The sequence below is a fragment of the Neodiprion virginianus genome, chromosome 6, assembly GCF_021901495.1.
Source record: "Neodiprion virginianus isolate iyNeoVirg1 chromosome 6, iyNeoVirg1.1, whole genome shotgun sequence".
NCBI lineage: Eukaryota > Metazoa > Arthropoda > Insecta > Hymenoptera > Diprionidae > Neodiprion > Neodiprion virginianus.
In genome coordinates this window covers 20394959-20414054 of record NC_060882.1, presented here as the reverse complement: position 1 = coordinate 20414054, position 19096 = coordinate 20394959, and the positions used below count along the sequence as shown (strand labels likewise).

The 19096-nt window shown below is 36.1% G+C and overlaps 1 protein-coding gene across 8 annotated transcripts in view; it reads right to left on the bottom strand.

The window, feature by feature from the left end:
- Window positions 1-2552: 2552 nt before the first annotated feature.
- The window catches only part of LOC124307690 (protein couch potato), a 41166-nt gene continuing 24622 nt past the window's right edge, over window positions 2553-19096 (bottom strand). For 5 of the 8 annotated variants that reach the window (XM_046769635.1, XM_046769637.1, XM_046769636.1 and 2 more), the window contains 6 exons: window positions 17442-17504; window positions 15653-15797; window positions 13606-13739; window positions 9495-9769; window positions 7022-7226; window positions 2553-6134 (listed from right to left, as the gene is read on the bottom strand). In XM_046769635.1, the coding sequence (XP_046625591.1) occupies window positions 6102-6134; window positions 7022-7226; window positions 9495-9769; window positions 13606-13739; window positions 15653-15797; window positions 17442-17504 (855 nt within the window). In that variant the 3' untranslated portion in view covers window positions 2553-6101. The remainder of the gene's footprint in view (window positions 6135-7021; window positions 7227-9494; window positions 9770-13605; window positions 13740-15652; window positions 15798-17441; window positions 17505-19096) is intronic. The other 3 variants (XM_046769642.1, XM_046769641.1, XM_046769643.1) reach the window with 3 other exon arrangements.

The window sequence follows — 19096 nt, the reverse complement described above, 5'->3', positions numbered from 1 at the left end:
ATCACTTTTTTCCCTCTTTTTTTTTGAAATTTCGTTCAGTACCGAAAGTAATAACGGAAATTGTCCAGCAACACGCGGTCCTCGTAATTGTGCAATCAAACGTCGAGTATAAAGTTCCATACTGATTGACAGACTCTGGAATACGATATAAAGATATAACGAACTGCAGTATTTTGTACTTGTCCACTCGGAGCACCGAACAACATAGACCAAATAATTACAATGTAGAAAAGAATTAAGACAAAAACAGAGAGAAAAAAATTCTACACTCTCAATAGAAATATATTACTTTCACATGTTTTTCATTATAGTAAATATAGAGTTTTTAGAAGCCTGTATAGGGGCAAAAGCAGCAGCCAAGCTTGTCGATTAAATATAATAATTTAGATACATTAGAAAGTCATAGGACGTGATGATTGAGTCTACGATCGGTTTAAAAACCGATCACCGCGAAATGAACCGCTAATCGGTTACGATAATTTAAAAAAGTAAACGGCAAAAAAAATAAAATAAATAAATAAAACAATTTTTTTAAACAAAAACTATGTGTACAAATAAATATTATACATCAAATAATTTGCAAAGATTATTCAATATCTTTGAAGAATAATAATAATCGAATCAAATCGAGGCTTTGGCAGTGGCAAAGGCGATATCTTTTTTTAAACTCCGTACAAAATACTAATTCATCGGGAGGTAATATAATGTACATCTGCATTATAAGAGTATAAAAAAAAAAAAAAGATAAAGAAAATGATAAAAAACAGTATAGATGCATAGAAAATACTTTAAGGTACGCGAAGAATACGTGGGAAATAATTGACGGAAAAACCAAACAATTAGAAAAATAAAAATGAACTTAAAGCCTAGTTAAAAATACAAGTTGCTTATAAGAATAATTAGATTAATTAAGTAGGTATAATTTAAGCAACCAAGGTATATAAATATACATACAACACTCATATGTATACATATAGATACGCAATGTACATATTTATAATCGTATATTGTACCCGCGCGCGCTGCAAAGATATGTATAATTATGTGTTTGGGACGAGCATTGTAAGCTGCTTTCCTTGGACCCCCAATATGCAATAATTAGTTTGCGTAGGTTTACGGTGAATTAACTCACGTCGTTCATTGTATATCCAAACATTATATATCGCAAATTCATAATTATATTAAACTTATCTACAATTGTTCGCGTATCTAAAATAACGTTACTATTTTTATTTAATATTTTTTTTTTGCGTCTTCTTTTTCATTTATTGTTTTTTTTTTCTTTTTTTCTTTTTTTTTTACTTCATCTTTTACTTTTTTATTCGTTTAGTCTAACATTATTAGATACTAATTATTTTTTTTTTATTATTTTTTTTTTTTTTTTGTGATTTGTTTTTCGTTTTCGTTTTTTTTTTCCAGTTTTTAGTTTTTACTTCTTTTCATTTCTATCATTCAATTATAGAAATGTCGTGAGGTGTTTATAGTCTTTGGATCGATATATGTATATTGACGTCTTTGGTGATCTTACCTTTAGTATCATTATAAATATGCAACATGTGACATTTTACATGTATACATTCAATCATACTTTCGCATTATAATATATTATACGCATCTTGTCATGCGTTTATACTTTCATTAATTGCAGTGTATAGATATGCATGATGTGTGTAATTGTGTTGTTTAGTCTTACAAAAACCGAACGAGGTAAAACATATAGGTATTGAGTGAAAATTTAAAAGAAAAATCTTCAACCAAACCGTCTCTCAATTGCATCGAAAAAACGTATTTAAACATTATACGATAAAATTCTTTCTCTACGATACAAAATATCTGATTGACATGCAAAAAACTGTTCTTTAGTTTTAGTTCTTCTCCGATTTTTTGTTTTGGTGGTTTTTTTCTTCCTCATAATTATACTTCAATTACGCTAACCGTACTATACGTATATAACTAGATACCCCATTATCGCATGTATAGCTCTATATACTTTTCATCTGTGTGTATGTATATATATATATATATAATATGTTATAAATATTCTAATATTCTTGTGTTAATGCATACATATATGCATATATACATACACATACGCAAATATTACCACTCTTAACGCTATTTAGCCATTACTATGTCTACTGATATGAGTTAGTTCACTTGTAAAGCACTTTAAATCCAACCTATATTATATAATATACCTAAATGTAATTCACTGATTGAATATGTGTATAATTACGTTCCCTATTCATACGCTATTAATTATTGTTATTATCTTGTAATAATACATAAATTAACAAGTTATATGCAAGATACATATACAATATTGTTTGAATACAATATATAATATGTACATATTTTTCTTCCACATTATTTCAATTTTTCCTTTTTTTTTTTCTTTTTTTTCTTTTTTTGCTTTCACACACATGTACAATATTTACACGTATATAATGTACTTGTATTACTTATATAATTCCTGTCGGATGTATTCATATACTATGTGTATACTTGTACAAGTGTATCGATAGTCTGAACACAACCTCTGAAGATATTGCTAATTTATATACGTGTACATTATATTTGTTCATGCATGCGAGTTTTGTCGTAAATTGGGTTTTTTTTTTTTTTTTTGTTTTCTCGTCTGTGTGGTTTTCTGGTGTATTATTCATCTCTGCTTGTTGAGAAACTTTCGTTTATACCTCCAAGTAATTGTCTACATTGTACATATGCAAATTCAGTCGAGCTTAAAAATGCAAGATAACAATAATTGCGTATAACACATCGGTTAGCTGAACTCGAGTAACTAACTGTGTAAGTTGGAGGCAGGCCGAGTTCTCTCTTATAAGGTATAGCTATGTAGACTTGATGGTTGATTGTAATTCAGTTAATTTGAATAAAAACCAAATGGAGTATAAGTGAGAGAATATATTCAATTGTTATTTCATTTCAGTATACGTGAATGGATAAGTCATTGTTTGGTAAAACGTATGTACATACATGATTGAAATTCTAGTAATTCAGAAATAATTATTACGAATTCTGCCATTCGGTGTTCTGGGTGTGCATTTAATTAAATAAAATGAAATTATACTTCACGTGGTGTAGCTGCAACTAAACGGTTAATTGACTGAAATTGTACATCTGCATAATTAGCTCGGATGATAGCAAGTGGCTGAAATTTATTTCAGCTCGAGGTACAGTTGAGCCTATAATCGTATATAATGTGTCACGTATAATGTATAATAACTCGTCGAAGAATCACTTGCCCGGATAGCGTACGGTCTTGTTTTAGTAATTACGATATGCAATGTAAAATTGTAATATTGTTTATAAATAGAATACATTAATATCCGTCTTAGTGTATAAATTCTCTCTACTCGTCTACCTGCGATACAAATGTCATAAGATCCGCACCCAACATTGCCCTGCTGAAAATGTTCATGAGTTAAATCGTACGATATTTCGAAAGAATTCATTGTGCAATTTATTACATCATTTATCTTGTGGATTCGATAAAGTATGTAAGAAGATAAATATACATCAGATATACTAAATCAAATTATATGATTTTTCATCTGGTATATCTGATGACTACTGTATCAAAGTTTATGTTTAATTTTTCTTTTTCCTTGTCTACACTTCACCGCGAGTATCCGAGTATCGTTCGTGTTTGAAAATATTATGACAGAGTAAACTGACATGTACAGATATCGTTTCATTCATAGGTAACGGGTAATTGTCTTCAACGAGCACTGATTATCGTTATTAAACGAAGAGCAAAAAGAAAATGGGACCAAGCGGCACGTAGAGGCAATTTTCAAGAGTTTTTTTTTTTTCTCAATGTCTATATGCAAAATGGTATAACGAATAAGGTAGCTGCGGAATCATCATGTCAGGAAGGAGCGAACACACGAACGATGAAGTCTTTTGACATTCACTATCGACATCTTACGTTATTACTACAAACGCTATGCTTTATCATGGGTTCAAACAAGATATGTAGAAGACTGTTTAATAATAATTAACGTGCAGTGAACACAGGTGAAAAAAATTATCAGAACTTTAGAAAAATATTGCAAATTAAATGCATCGAGTCTAGATATTCAGGACGGTATTAAAATGGAACCGAATAGTTGCATTGCATAGTTGGTGTTTTTTTTTTTTTTTTTTACTTTCACTTCATTTTCATCTAATTCTTCTTATTATTTTATAAATTTAAAAGTATATTATCAACCGATGCGATCCGCGACTCGGAAGCGATTCGTAAGTATCACAATCGTAAAAATTAAATAAAAATTGTACGGACACGTATGTAATGAATGCCCAGTATTCTGCGAAGTCGATTCGATATACCTGTACAATGTGCGGCGTAATTATTACATAGCAATGAATTTCTCTAAAATCGTTCAACAATTTTTCGTTTATCTCCACATTTTCTTTTTTAACAAGTCCCGAAAAATTCTACAATGCTTCAGAATCATACGTAGAATTTCCGATGAAAAAACTGTGACGCTAAAAAAAAAAAAAAAAAAAAAAACATACAAACCCAATTGGCTATACATCGTGTAATATTGCTTGATCGAAATTTGTGAATTTGTGTTTACGAGTATAGGTATAATAGCTGCACAGTTACAACCGATGTTACGATAGAATCTTGTATTTTCCCGTTATATTGTGTATGTAGCAGTGATTACGAAAGTTTTTTTAAAAATAATCTCTGGTTAAGTAAAAGCGACACTGTCGTCTGACATGTTGGTATTTAAATATACGCAAATTACGGGTACCATGACTTCGACCAACAGGAAGGCACTTGGGCAAATTACGTGCCGAGTTGGCCATCGTTCTAATGTATAACTCTCGGGGCACACCTCTGCTACTAACATAGATCATATACAGTTACGCTTAAATACAATTTTTGCTACCCTTAATATTATGATATGTTCACATTCGTTATATAATAATATAATTATTATTATTAATTCTGTAACACTCTCCCGACGTCATTTTCCTCGATCGCGACGATATTACTTATCGATATATATATCTTCTTCAAACAGATACAAATTCGTACTATCCACATTTGTTTTTTCAATCCTTGTTATCTTTTCTTTTTTTCGTTTTATTTTTTTTTTTTATTCTTTTTGTTTTTTACTTCTTCTCCCTTCTCCCACAATAATGCTGATGATAAACATAAATACACGTTTCTTAGGGCACCTTTGGTATTAAGCTTGTTTGAATGTTAATGTATATGAAGTGTATATATAATATACTATATATAACTTTATAATAATACAATGTGCTTTCGGTTAATAAGATCAATTGTTATTTTTTTTTTCTCTCTCTCCCTCTCTCTCTCTTTCTTCTTTCCGCCTATAATTTTATAACGTGTGTTTTTGTGTGTTGTGATTTTAACAGTGCCTTTTTACATGTAAACTGAAGACTAATCGTATAAGATCCTCAAACCGTATCGATATATCCGTATATCCGCGAGCCTCTCAACGGCGGTTACGCTAATTTGAAAAAAAAAAATTAAGAACAAAGATGGGACGTTAATTACGATCCGTAAAAACTTTTCGAATAAATTAAAAATTATAAAATTACACAATTAAATATTACACGAACGAATAAGTTAAATAATATATATAATATACATGCATACAATCTATATGTATGCATAAGAAAACGTATTCTTATACATATATATACTATATGTATATACATGTGTACGGATATGTTATGTATATAGATTAAATATCGCCGGGCCTTCCGTATGATATATGTATAATAGTAATAATAATCATAATCGCTGTACGAATTTCTGTCCGCAGTTAGATACACCTCACATATCGAATGAGTTTTTCACGGTCGTTCATAACAACCGCTCTGCCATAGCACGTCCGGACAAACATACATACATACATACATACATACATACGGCATATCGTTTTACACCGTATATCCTACTCATGTGCAAAACCGCAACTGCGAACCATTCCGTGCCCCCTAATTTTTCTCCTTAATAATTTTTTCGCAACACGTCGATCGTCCGATCAATTTATCGACTTCACTACTGGCGTACCTGTCACATTCCGCTCACGTCAACTTTAAGACTGCCCATTTTCATCTCCCTTTGTTCCCTGGAAATAAGAAAGAGAGAATCATAAAATTAGACACGAATATCGTAGACGGCTGGAGAATATTCTATATCTAACAAAGTATGTTTACCACTATAATAATATTAAATTAGAGGAGAGAAAAAAAAAATTGCGGTATACATCTGTTTTCCACAACTGCGATTCAAGCCGGGAGTAGTGAGGAGGTCGGATTTAGTTTTTCATATAGACGCAGAGACCCGATCGTTTTGAAAGCATACTATTTCGTAAAACGTGTTTCCTTCGCGAATAGATGCATGTAAGACGACCAACCGAGTGTGACACATACACATGCAGCGACGAGGGACTTGGCTATCGGTTTGAAGAACGATTTTTCCCTCCCTGCGAGGTGGAGGAATCGAAGGATGCGGGAGATAAAGAAAAGAAGCGTCCTCTCCATTTTTCAATGCCTCTCGCATGACCCACTTGTACAGTCAAAGCGCGACCTCATGATAAATTCCGATCGTTTCTTCTTTCGCCAACCTACTCCTCGACCCGTGGATGATAGGTGAGGATACTTTACGGCTCAAAGCGTAAATGCAAAACTTTAACTTTGCAAGCCCACGTTGTATACCGACTACGATCATCGTTACACCACGAAATCCGTATTTCGAACAATGCGGTCGCGATTAATTGCCAAGTCGCTCGATTACAGCGAGAGACAGAGAGAGCGATGAGAGAGGTCCGTTGTATCACGTGTCTGTGTGTTATGAGATGTGCGGTGTAACGATAATAAGTAAATTTTACACATAACAGTGGGTATGTTATACACAATTATCTATAATTGTACACGGTGTGTGTATACATGTACAGAGTAATGTCGAAAAATATATAAACAGATAAATATAGAATGGGTATAAAGTGAAACCTACTTCCGTCCATAGGTTTGTAAAGCCCACCTCGGCCATTTTTGACTTTGCATACTCAATTCGAATCGCCCCCCGGTCAGAAGATAGGAGAAACGATCCCTGAAGCGTGGCCATCGCCTGGGCCGCGTAGCGAACATCTTGATATTCGACGAAGGCAACCGGCGAGCCTCCCTTGGTGTGCATACGGAGGCGACAGAACCCGGGGAAACTGTGCACAAACAAGGGTTAGTTTACAGGCTGGGTTTCAGTGAATTTTTCAACGTTTCTTTCTTTTTTTTCCTTTTTTCTTTTTTCGTTTTTCTTTTTCATGTCATCGAGGTGTCGCTCGTTCCTGTCTCCAAGAGGAATGGTGTTCGGCTGCAGTTTCGCGAAGATGATGATACAGAGGTGCGTGGTGCATGTGCATTCGTCTAGTCAGGTACGGATGTACGGGTACGTATGAAGCTTTCCACGCCAAATCAGTAAGCGGTTGACCGTGATGTTTGTTAATTTCACCAAGGATTTTTTCTACGTCAGTTCGACCTCTGAAGAGCTTTTAAAAATTATTTGAAATTTCTTTGACCGCTCGTCTCTACCCTTTGATTTTTTAAACCCGTCTCAAAAACATCCGAATTGATTTTTATAAAACGAGAAAAAAATTTTCACGCAAGATTCAGAGCGTGACATCGTGTTTTTATAATTCTTCTTTTTTTTCCATCAGTTTTTCTAATTGTTTAAATTATTTTTTCTATTTTCATACCTGTCAAAAATCTATTACAATACATACCGCATGTCCGATTTGATTAGCGATTTTTTATTTTCTTTTTATTATTTCTCTGGTTCTAAATACATTCTCGTTTTTTTTTTTTTTTTTTTTGCATTGTATAACCAAATTTTAACAAGTATGAATATAGGAAAAATCGATTAAAAAAAAATCGAAAAAAACGAGGTCCCATGCCCAATCTTGCGTGAAAATGTTTCACTTCGGAAACCAAATGTTTTGGATTGCTGTTTCATAAAAATAAATTTGGGTGTATTTGAGATCGGTTTAACACGTAAGAGGATAAGGACGAGTGATTCAAAAAATTTGAAACCATTCTTAAAAGCTTTCAAGGGTCGTACTATCGTAGAAAAAATCCTTGGTGAGTTGGCGTGTAAAAGCCCCGTATAATATTATACATGTCTCAATGCAAGCGTGACGATGATGAAGATTAATGATTCGCTAAATGAAGTGATCGTGTAATGGTAATAGTTATTCATTGCCGTACAGCAGTTATATATTTTTGTGTCGCTTTAGTTCGGCTAGGCTGTTCTGTTCAGTTGAATTTTGACGAGTAATTTCACAAACCCCCTTCTTCGTGTCAATTTTAGATTCCCTGGTAAATGAAAATCGGTTAGAATACAACCGGTCGAAATTGATACTGATTTTTAATAACTTGAATATCATTTGAATGATATATGGTACTTTGGTACCAAATCTGTCACTCAGTTTACTCTTGCTTTTCAAAATTTCACTGAACATCGACTAACCTACGGTATATTAACAGGTTTTACATTTAATCAGGGCGGCCGTAAAAATTGCACTGAGAAAAAATTTCATTTGCTAAGTGGTCGATATACAATAATGTTCGTAAGATTTGGGGTATCGCTAGAATGAGGGTTTCAATGTTATTGGAATTGCAAGAAAATTTGGCACAAGCAACTATTGTATAATTGATGATTACAATAGTAACGCATACTAGATTTTTGTTCATACAGACAAGTGCATTAGTCATTTTCATTCTGTATCCATAACTGTATTTTTCACTTGGGTATGGTAAAAAGTGAAAATAACCAGGGTACCTACTCTGTGTAGTAACCACAACTACAAATTTCTCTCAGTATGATATTTCGAATTTCACGATTTTTCCCGGTCTTCGTGACTGTTTCAGGAACAGTTCCGCATCGAAAAGAATTCGAAGGAACGAATGTTAAGGATTTCCAGGTTCCATACGGCCACCCCGAATGATTCCAAAGTTTCTACGGTGCCGTAGAGCCTGTTCCTCGATCCTGGCGATCGATTTAGGTCGACCTCCTCCTCACTACCCTACACCTATCGTCCGATCCCCCTTTTCCGACACACGCACTCTCCAGCTGTCTCTCTCTGACTCATACCTAGTCATCCCACGTTCTGCGTTGGCATAATAATCAGTGACAAACCGAGTCATTAAAGGCGCTGATTGGTCCGTGTTTCCCGCATCGTATACGCCCATTATACAAGAGTGTATAAAAAAATACGCTGAAGTTCTCCCCTTTGTTAAATAAAAATACCGCGAATGGTGTACCATGTAATTGAACGCTCCATGCGTGGATGCTGATCAGTGTATCTCGTACATACTATATGAAAGACGTTATCCGTTACACAAATAAACTTTTCCATATTCATCGTCGATTATTCGACGCTCTCTTTTATATATATATATATAATATATATGTATGTGTCAACCTCTAAACTGACCTGTTGAATATCTCCTTGAGCTCATGCTCGGAGACGAACTGGCCGAGGTTAGCGACGAAGAGGGTCGAGCAGGGCGCGTTGCTCACCGCGATGCTTGGCTGTGACGAGGACGAGCCTACCGGTGACGCCAGCGCCGGTGAAGGCAAGAAATGCGGCAGCGACGCGTGGATCGATGTCAGGGTGGTCGGATGTTGCAGGGATATCGGTGCCTGCGGTACACAAACACCATAAATCGGATTACTCCAGGTGCCTTCCGCGCTGCCGGTCATCGACTTCTTGGATACGGGCAGAAGTACGTAGATCCGTGTAAAAACATTGTTAGATCGCACAAGTGCATAGAGAGGGCATGCTCAATTTTTCACCTCACTTTCGTCATCCCTCACGAAAGCTTTACAAATAAAATATAAAAGAGAAATTATGTGTATCCGTTTATACATGAATTGCAGCGAAAGCGTCTTTTACCTGGTCGTTAAAAAAATCAAGATACTTTCGCTTCGGTCTCGTATATTCGGCCGAATGACGCATTTGTCATTACGAGGATATATTGTTGAGGATAATAACTATCCGCAAGAAAATATCTTGTAATAATCTCTTCGCCAAATTTTCAAATCAAATGCATCGTTTTGAATATTGAAATTTCTTCGACTCATATACGTACAATATACAACGATTCGAAAATCGAATACGAATAAAAACATATAAATCAGGCACAGAACACGGACTTTCAGTCACTCGCTGAATTTCCGTGAGCATCGTGATTACAACGCAAAAGCTAGGGAACAAAACAAGTTGCGAAAAAAAAACGAACCAACGTCAGTTCATTTGAAAACAAGTACAGCGAAAATACACAAATTCGTAATTGAATTTAAAATTACAAAAGCTAAAAAAAAAAAAAGCTGCGAGTAGTTTCGGGAGGCGGTTGAGGTGCAATTAGTCCGTTGCGTCGATCATCCAAAATCCGTCGATTGAGCCCGGAGGACGGGCGTTTAGAGTGGAGGACAATTTTCAAATCTCGCCGTAATCCCTAATAGGAGGGAGTGTCGAGAAGTCTGTCTGCAGGGTGCCAAAGTTATATAACAGTCGGTGCTGATCCGGCAAAGATTGGCAGTGATCTCTCCGGACCTCATAGAAAAGGTGCTCAGCTGCCCGGGTTCGTCTCGATGAAGTCACTGAGCGGCTTTTCTGTCGAGCCAGGGTCGAAACGTGTGTAGAAGGGGTGGGTGCACGTGTCGGCAAGGAATCGAGAGGGCAACCAGCCGTGTGGGGGGAGGGGATCGTATGCGGAGAACGTTGAGAAAACGTGAGGGTGTATCGCAAGATCGAATTATCGAAATCGTGAAATCCGTTTGATAGTATTTCAAAACGTGGAAAAGTCAAAGTGTAACAAAAAGCAAATATACAGAATCTTTAGAACAAATACGAATATTATGTATATGGTAGAATTTTGGGGATTCTATGTTCTTGTTCTCTACACACCTTTCTACATTTTTACCGATTTTTCGTACTCGAATTTTTTCAACATGGTTAAATTCTCTATAAGACAAATGTTTGCGTTTTTTGAAATTCGATATTCCGACAATTATCTTGTGTTTTTTAAACCCACAGCTCTAGCGTCGTAGACCGAGAGTACGGCCCTGAGCGACCTACACGTGTAGTACATACGTGGGGCATATATACGCCTATATCATCGGCAACAAGCCTATCCCAGGGGGAATTCCCGCAGGACGAGTATATACGTGACTTTTATGACAAGAGAAGGGTGCTAACAAGCGGAGCCTGCAGCGCGGTGTGATAGAGAGGCTCGGAGTTTGTGATGCTGAATTCTGTGAGAATTACCACGAGTACGTTGTACGTACATATTGCGTATTATATATATATATTGGCGAAATTTTATTATTATGTAGTATACAGACACCCGAACTCGCTGATTATAATTGTTCAGGTCGAATAAGGGACGGGACAAAAAAAACATAATAGCCTCGGTTTTTCCATCCCCATTCTAACGGAGACAAGAATCAATTGGCTTTTTCCGCTGTTTGCAAGATTAAAGAGAATACCCATACTTGCGATTCCATGAACGTTCTTTCTTTTTTCCCTTTCCCTCGATTTCACGGTGTAATTATATGATATTTACACCGGACTGCCTCAATAAAAAATTTAATTTTTTTTTCGATCTCCCACTTCATGGAATCATAGTTTTTAACGTAATATTGAACCTCGTGAAAGGAAATCGCAGTGTGGCTTTTTTAAACTGTTGAACCATGAAGTGGGAGATCGAAAAAAAATGAAGTTTTTTTTTTTGAGGCAGTCTAATATACTAGTATTAGACTTGAAGGTCTCGAATTGTCACACACATTTGTCCGAAACGAAGAATGTTTCACCGAGAATTATACTCAGACAGCGGTAATTAACTCAAAGCACAAGACTATCCGACTTTTATAAGGTTTCGATCCTGTTGGAATATACCCTGCCTAATATTTTAGTGGCCAAGAGATATTACCGTTGTACAAAAAGCTCCGGTGTTTGAAGAAAATTAGACAATAATGATATACAGCATACCTAACATACGTAAATTGCAATTTGACTCACATTGTGTGCCGCAAAAATCTATCAGAAAGGTGATCAAGGCAATAAACATCGCAAAAGTCACTACATCGGCATTTTTTAAGATAAAATCTCACGAAGCTGGATGAGACAAAGAATAAAAGAAATAAATTCAAAGAAATATTTCTGGAAATAAATAATATATGTAAGCGTGTACAACTATATACGTTATAATATAGCAAAAACATACACGTCAAGATCATACGAGCCGGGACTTTTTTCGCGTGTTGCAACATCTATAACCCGTAAGGCAAGTGCAGGGATTGGATTAGACTGTTCGCATATTAGGGCAATATTTGTTTTTTTCTTGTTGCAACAGAGTCTGAACGTTGGTCGGTTTTTACCGCACTATAAAGAATCCTACCAAGATGTAGAATTTTTGGCTCAGATCCAAAAGTCTGTTGGACCGGCTTCAATTCAATATAAATAATGACATACTCGTTTTCTTCAGCCTTACAGAAGTACTATTTCACTCCATCATTTTAAACAAAGGTACAGAAATTCCTGATTTTGCTAATATCAACACGATTATTTCGCAAACTTCAGCGAAGAAACTGGAATAAATTTTTTTTTATAAATGTTACCATCAAATATGGCAAAGTCAAATGCTGTGAAGCGTCATGCAGGCCTGGTTTAAAAGTCCCGTATCTATTTCGGTAAGATTTTTCTTAGGAAGCAAAAACACTAAACGTTCGGTCCTTCAATCCTGGGTAAGAAAAGAAATACCGCCATGATCCGAAACAGTCTGATAATTAGCCCAGTCGGAATGCACAAAAAAACCACCTGAAATTACAATTTTTAGATACTAAAATTTTTTTCTTTTAATCCTTTAAGGAGGAGGGTGGTCATTGGTAGTCTAAATCCATTATTTCGGCAAGATTCTGCAGTATCTTCGGTAACCATCTTGAATTTATGGTTTAAGTCGAAAAATATCGGTCATAGATAAAAAGTTGTTTCAATCAAAGTTTAAATTTAACGAAAACAAAGTGGCGGCCGAAGCTACTGCTGAATCTGGTAGAAATTCTGAAGTTAGACTACCAACGACCTCCCCCCGAAGATTAGAAAAAGAAAATAACGGTATGGAAAATCAATAATTTCGAACATACGTTCCGAATGAGACTGAAGTTAATAACGATAACGTAACGAAACATTGGGGAGGAAAAAGTACAATTTCGCAAGTTTATAGTGACTTTGAAGGAGTCAAGTTTTCCACCAAATATATAAACAAGTTTTGCCATGCTATGATCCACTGCATTTTATACATTCGTGCAATTGTGAAATAAAGATTTTTCTGACACGTAAAATCATTACAATTAACGTTACTAACTTCAGCCTCGTTATTCCGACTGGACTAATTGTGGATTCGTGAAAACAAACACAGGGCATTTACACCTATATATCTAGAGTTATACGAGGTATAAAACGATCATGTATGACTAACGTGCATCGGGGCGCTCGTCGGCGGCTCCAGAGCTTTTTCTGCAGATAGTCAAAGATAGGAACGTACGGGGACCTGAGGATGTAACGCCGGGTGAACGAGGGTGGCGTGTTGCAATGCGCCAGGCAATTCACCGGCAGTTGAGTAGGCCAACGGATGGTGCCAGAGCTCCGGTCCTCCAGGGAAAAACGGACTCCCCAGATCTGAAAAGCAAATTCCATCTTTTTTTAACGCCGTACACAGAAAACACGCCATACCATCGTATCTCAAACCTTGCAACGTGTGTACGTAGACTTGGGGACAATGAATCTGAGACGGCTAATTTTTTACACTGTACAGTTATGTTGGCAACACTGAGTAACCTGCAACGCCATAGTCGGGCGAGTGCGAAACAAATGCAATCTTATTAAACATAACATCACCCATGACCGTCGAATCTAACCTTAGAATACTCGTCAATCCAACAAGTCATTATCCCCGCGGTATTTTAAGGTTAGATTCGACGGTCATTGGTTATGTTATGTTTATTGAGATTGAGTTAGTTTCGCACTTGGCCGACTGTGGCGCTGAATGTTTCTCAGTGTTGCCAACATAACTGTCTAATGTAAAAAATTAGCCCTCTCAGATTCATTGTCCCCAAGTGTACGTATCGTTATTTCGACCACAACCGAGAATTGTGAGAGAAGTTATTTATTACCGTATAGCACGGTATGACGGATCCGCTATCGTATTCGCAAAGCACCGAAATAACGATCGTCGTTTTCAAAGGCATAAAAATACTCGTCAAAGTTCTTGTTATTATTATTATAGTATAGGTACAGTAATCGCGAATACACGACTTAATATACGTGTAAGTTGACATGACGATTTGTACCGACGAATTTTATGCACAGTTACGACAATTGTTATACAGAGGCTGCTGCACAGGTGAATATCATCGCGTGCATGACAGGGAAAAATGCAGAATAGGATGAAAAAAAAATCCGGACCTTCTGCACGAATAATTGACTTTTCCGGATCATTTCGTAAGTCTGTCGGCCGAATTGCCAATTTCAAATTCGTCAGTCTGGATGTATTTCGTCTGTCTCACAAATCGATATATACGATAATCCGGTCGACAAGGGAAACAGGTGGAGCGATTCTCTGTCCAATATAGAAGGTAAAAAAAAAACAAAAAAAAAAAAAACTCGTGCATAATTTACGCGAAATGACATTTGAATGAAGAAAAAAGAAGAGAAAAACATTATACATAGTATATAACGATGAAAAAAGGATCGTTCTAAATTCGTCGCCCGCGCCGGTCTGCAGCGACGAATATTTAATATGCATAGAATGCATAGAGCGAGACTCGATTGACATTATTCCGTTTGACCTTTAACTAAGGATAACTGGAATGATCGGCTCTCTTCCGTGAATGTAATCCGTTTTATATTTACTTCCTGCGATGTATAAATGGTAACACTGTAACTCGTTATTCGATAACCGCTATGATATAGCTGACAATTAAGTCTTTCTCACCTGACGATCGAAGTCGTTCCTTTAATTTATTATAAGTTGTACATTAATTGCAACGTACATGGAGGCATGCACGATATTATGTACGTGTCCCTATTGTCAGTCTTTATTCCGTACATAGTATATAAGTACACTATACGTCCAACACAATTATTACAGTTGTACGTAATAACGTAAATCAATGATCGAGAGAGACATACGCAAAGAGACACTGCGTGTAGCTTAAAAAATTATTGTAATTTCCCATCTCTTAGTCTTATCTCTTTTGCAGGCGAACAAGAAACGCGCTCATCGCGCTGACAGCGAAGCAAAAATAAGAAATAATAAATAAAAAAAAAAAAAGACAAAAAAAAAACAGACACTCGGACTCACTCGGTGTTAAAATAGTGTTAGACACAAAAAGACAGGTACGTTTGTTGTTTCATAGGTATAGCATACATAATACGTATAGGTATACATATTAACGGAGGTGCAACGGGGTTAGTGGATTTCGAAAAAAAAAGGGGCGGGGGGGGGGGGCGAGGGCGGTTTTGTGGGGCTGTGTACGAAACAGTGATTAATAATAACCAGCGAGTGTGATTCAGTGGCGGTGCATACTTACGTCCAGTTAGAGGGTGCATCAGAGCGGGGTGCGAGGTGGTGGCTGCTGCAGCGGCTGGTTGCTTAGGTTTGCTAACCTTTGTGTTACTCTTTGCAAATTCCAAACGAATGGTTTGAGGCATATCAGGGTCGAATCTAACTCCCTGCTGCAAATAGATCCCCCAGAAATTAGTTCGACTTGTATATATAGATATGCGTATGCGTTACATTACACATATCTATCTTCTTTGTCGTTATTTCAATTATTGTTATTATTATTGTGATGTTTTATTTATTTATTTTTTTTTTTCATAACGTTTTAAAGGAATGATAAGATCAAACGCAAAAAGTGTGTACATCCTGACCTAATTCTCTTATTTATTACACGCAGTATAATTATCATCAATTACTTCTAATATCGAGAAAAACAGATGTATGTACGAATGAAAGTATGAAAAAAGTAATGTGAATTCAACGAACAAAATTCAAATATCTCCGTTCGCGTGTGAATTGTATTATACATTCTCAAAACTAGTCGGGGTGATCTTTGTGTTATATAAAAACGAATAGAAAGAAACACATTCGTTCATTCTACCGAGCCTGTGATATGTCTATGGGTAAAAATCCACGCGTGTGTTTTTTGTGTGAGTTTGTGTGTATAATTGTTTGTATGCGTCAAAGTGCTCCAAACCAAATCAGTGATACGTTTTTCCTCACCTCACGTAGATACCTACTGCACTATAATTTATCATTACACGTGCTGTGCCTCGAGTCTAACAAGACTCGATATTTCAAAGTGAAAAATTCTCGACAAACATATATTATAGTGCCTCGAACGAAGCGTTCGATTTGAAGAATTTGTAACAGGGCTATACCACCTTTATACGTGAATCTGGCACCATTCCGAAAAATTTGAAGCTCGGCATTTTCTTTTCATAAGACTTTTGCGAAAGTGAACTTTGTTTAAGGTAAACAGAATTCCTCAAATAAGCAAATTTTGAACTTTGTCATTTCCTCCCTTGGAAATAAATGATTGAAAACCGATATTTGTAATTATAAAATATAATTTGTAGCAAGAGAAGAAAAAACAAAATTACGAATAATTGAAAAACTGTTGCAGGTTACTCGAGAAGAGGAAAAATGATGACTGATTTCTTAATAACACCCCAAGTATACGATATGACGTATGATATTATAATCGGAAGAAAAGGTTTAAAGTACTGGTAGAAAAAAAATTAAAAAAAAAAAATTGAAAAGAAAAATCTCTTTTGAATATGCCCGTCGTTCGAAAAATCCAAACGATCGTATACAAATGACAGTACGTATATATAATATAATATATACGTAATATATTATAGGAAATTGCAAATTGCGTGACATCAGTTGCGTGTGGCAAAGAGATGAGGTGATGGGTTTTTGGCAGATGGGTTCTTTTATAGGCAGAGGAACACCATATTAATGTAAGTATGTATATAATAATCACACGGTGCACCCAGCAGATATACATATAGGTATATAACAGGTTTTGTACCAATTACAAAGTTCCTTAATTAACAATAATAATACACCTATAATATGGATAGTAATAACATTCTACATGATAATCGATGATAATGTTATATTATTATTCTGCAACTATGTAGCAAATAACCCGTGCCGTCTAATCGGGGGTGAACAAATAACGAGGAGGGAGGGGGTGGAGGAATCAAGATGGAAAAAAAAATATGCATGTTAAGAATTACAGGAATAAACCGCAAGAGAGACAGGCTCTTCTAGGTTTTTAACGTTATTACATGATGTACAAATATTACCTGCAAGTCTTGTTTCGCTGCTTCGGCACCGGCTCTCGTATGAAACGTGACAAAACCCACCGGCTGAAATTCAATTTAACGCACGTTATTAATTATAGGTATATAAATAATATACCGTACGATTTTTCACACGCTCTTTCACGGCGCTTCTCGTGTATAAATATATACACAAAATGTGTACAGAGCGAGTAGCGAACGGTCGAATGATCTAACGCGCATGCGCTAAAATTCTAAAAGAAAAGCCGTTGCTTTGTCGGGACTACCAACTTTTTTGAGGTTACATACATGGCGACGGCTTGTCATCCGGACTTATGACGGTTGGACAACCTGACGAAACAATTGCGTTTGCGTTAAACCATTCGACCGTTAGCCACTCACACTGTACGTATATTCGTACTATTATGCACGCGTTGATAAACTTTCAAGGTTTTCGTAAATTTAAACAAGCTGTAATATCGGTATACAATCCTGCTTCGCATCGAATTAGACTGTTGAATGAATTCAAACATGAGCAAATCGGTTCGCGGTACCTATACACCTATAAACTAATTCCCTTATAAATCGTTGAATTGTTTGAAAATAGTATTTATCCATTTCAAAATTATTCACATATTATACACTGTATTATATTGTAAACAATTGAGGACAATGTTCGGCTGCAGAAACTGTTACAGAAATTCTCGAAAAAAAAAATAAATTAACAAAGACCTTGGAAATGTTTCTTCGTTAAACTTTTTTCATTCGGCATTTGTATAAACATATAACAATGTGAAAATCCTGCGAAGCGTGCACAGTCTGTATAAAAATGTACAAAGGTTGCGAACAACTGCGACATGGTGGTGTAACTCCGAGTTAACAACTGCGCGGCTAAAATAGACGTCGCTGATCAGTAGAGCATTAAACGATAATTGAGCCCGCAGGAAATTGTGTTTTTTCTCGACACGCCGTTTGCTCGACGTAAAACGTGAAACGAGCCCCCCGTTGTAATATAACGTATATAAATAAATTATTACACGCGTGTACAAGGCACATACATACACACATACATGCATACATACCTTAATATATACTTGCTCGTACAGAATAGCATAGTGGGGGGGTGGGGAAGGCAAAGAATGTTTCCGGAAGTGGGCTTTGGTTTAAAAATATCATCACGTACCGTATATTATCATAAGCGGTATAAAAACGATTAAAGATACATTACAATAATAACAATAACGATAATAATAATAATAAGAATAATACTGTGTAGAACCGAGAAGGAAAATGGGAAATAGAGAGGAAGAGAGAGAGAAAGAAAAAAAAAATGCAAGAGGAAATGAAGTTGAAAAAAAAAAAAAAAAAAACTACACGCGAGACGAAGGAGAAAGCGTTACTTGTGGAAACGTATATCTCCGAGGTTGTTAACGTAATTAACGCGAGAACAAAGAGCTTTGACTCGGCGTCGCGGTGAAATCGGGGATTACAAGTAGCATAGGGGTGGGAAAGACTTTGACACGAGTTCTGTTTCAATGGACTATATGTACGAATTTGTATGTATATACGTGTAAACCGCGGCAAATTTTCGCCATTTCGCTCAAAATCAGTCGCTGTAGGACAATATGTATTGGAGGCACGTAGAGCTTCGTTAATTGCGATAAGAGCTTGCCTTCGTC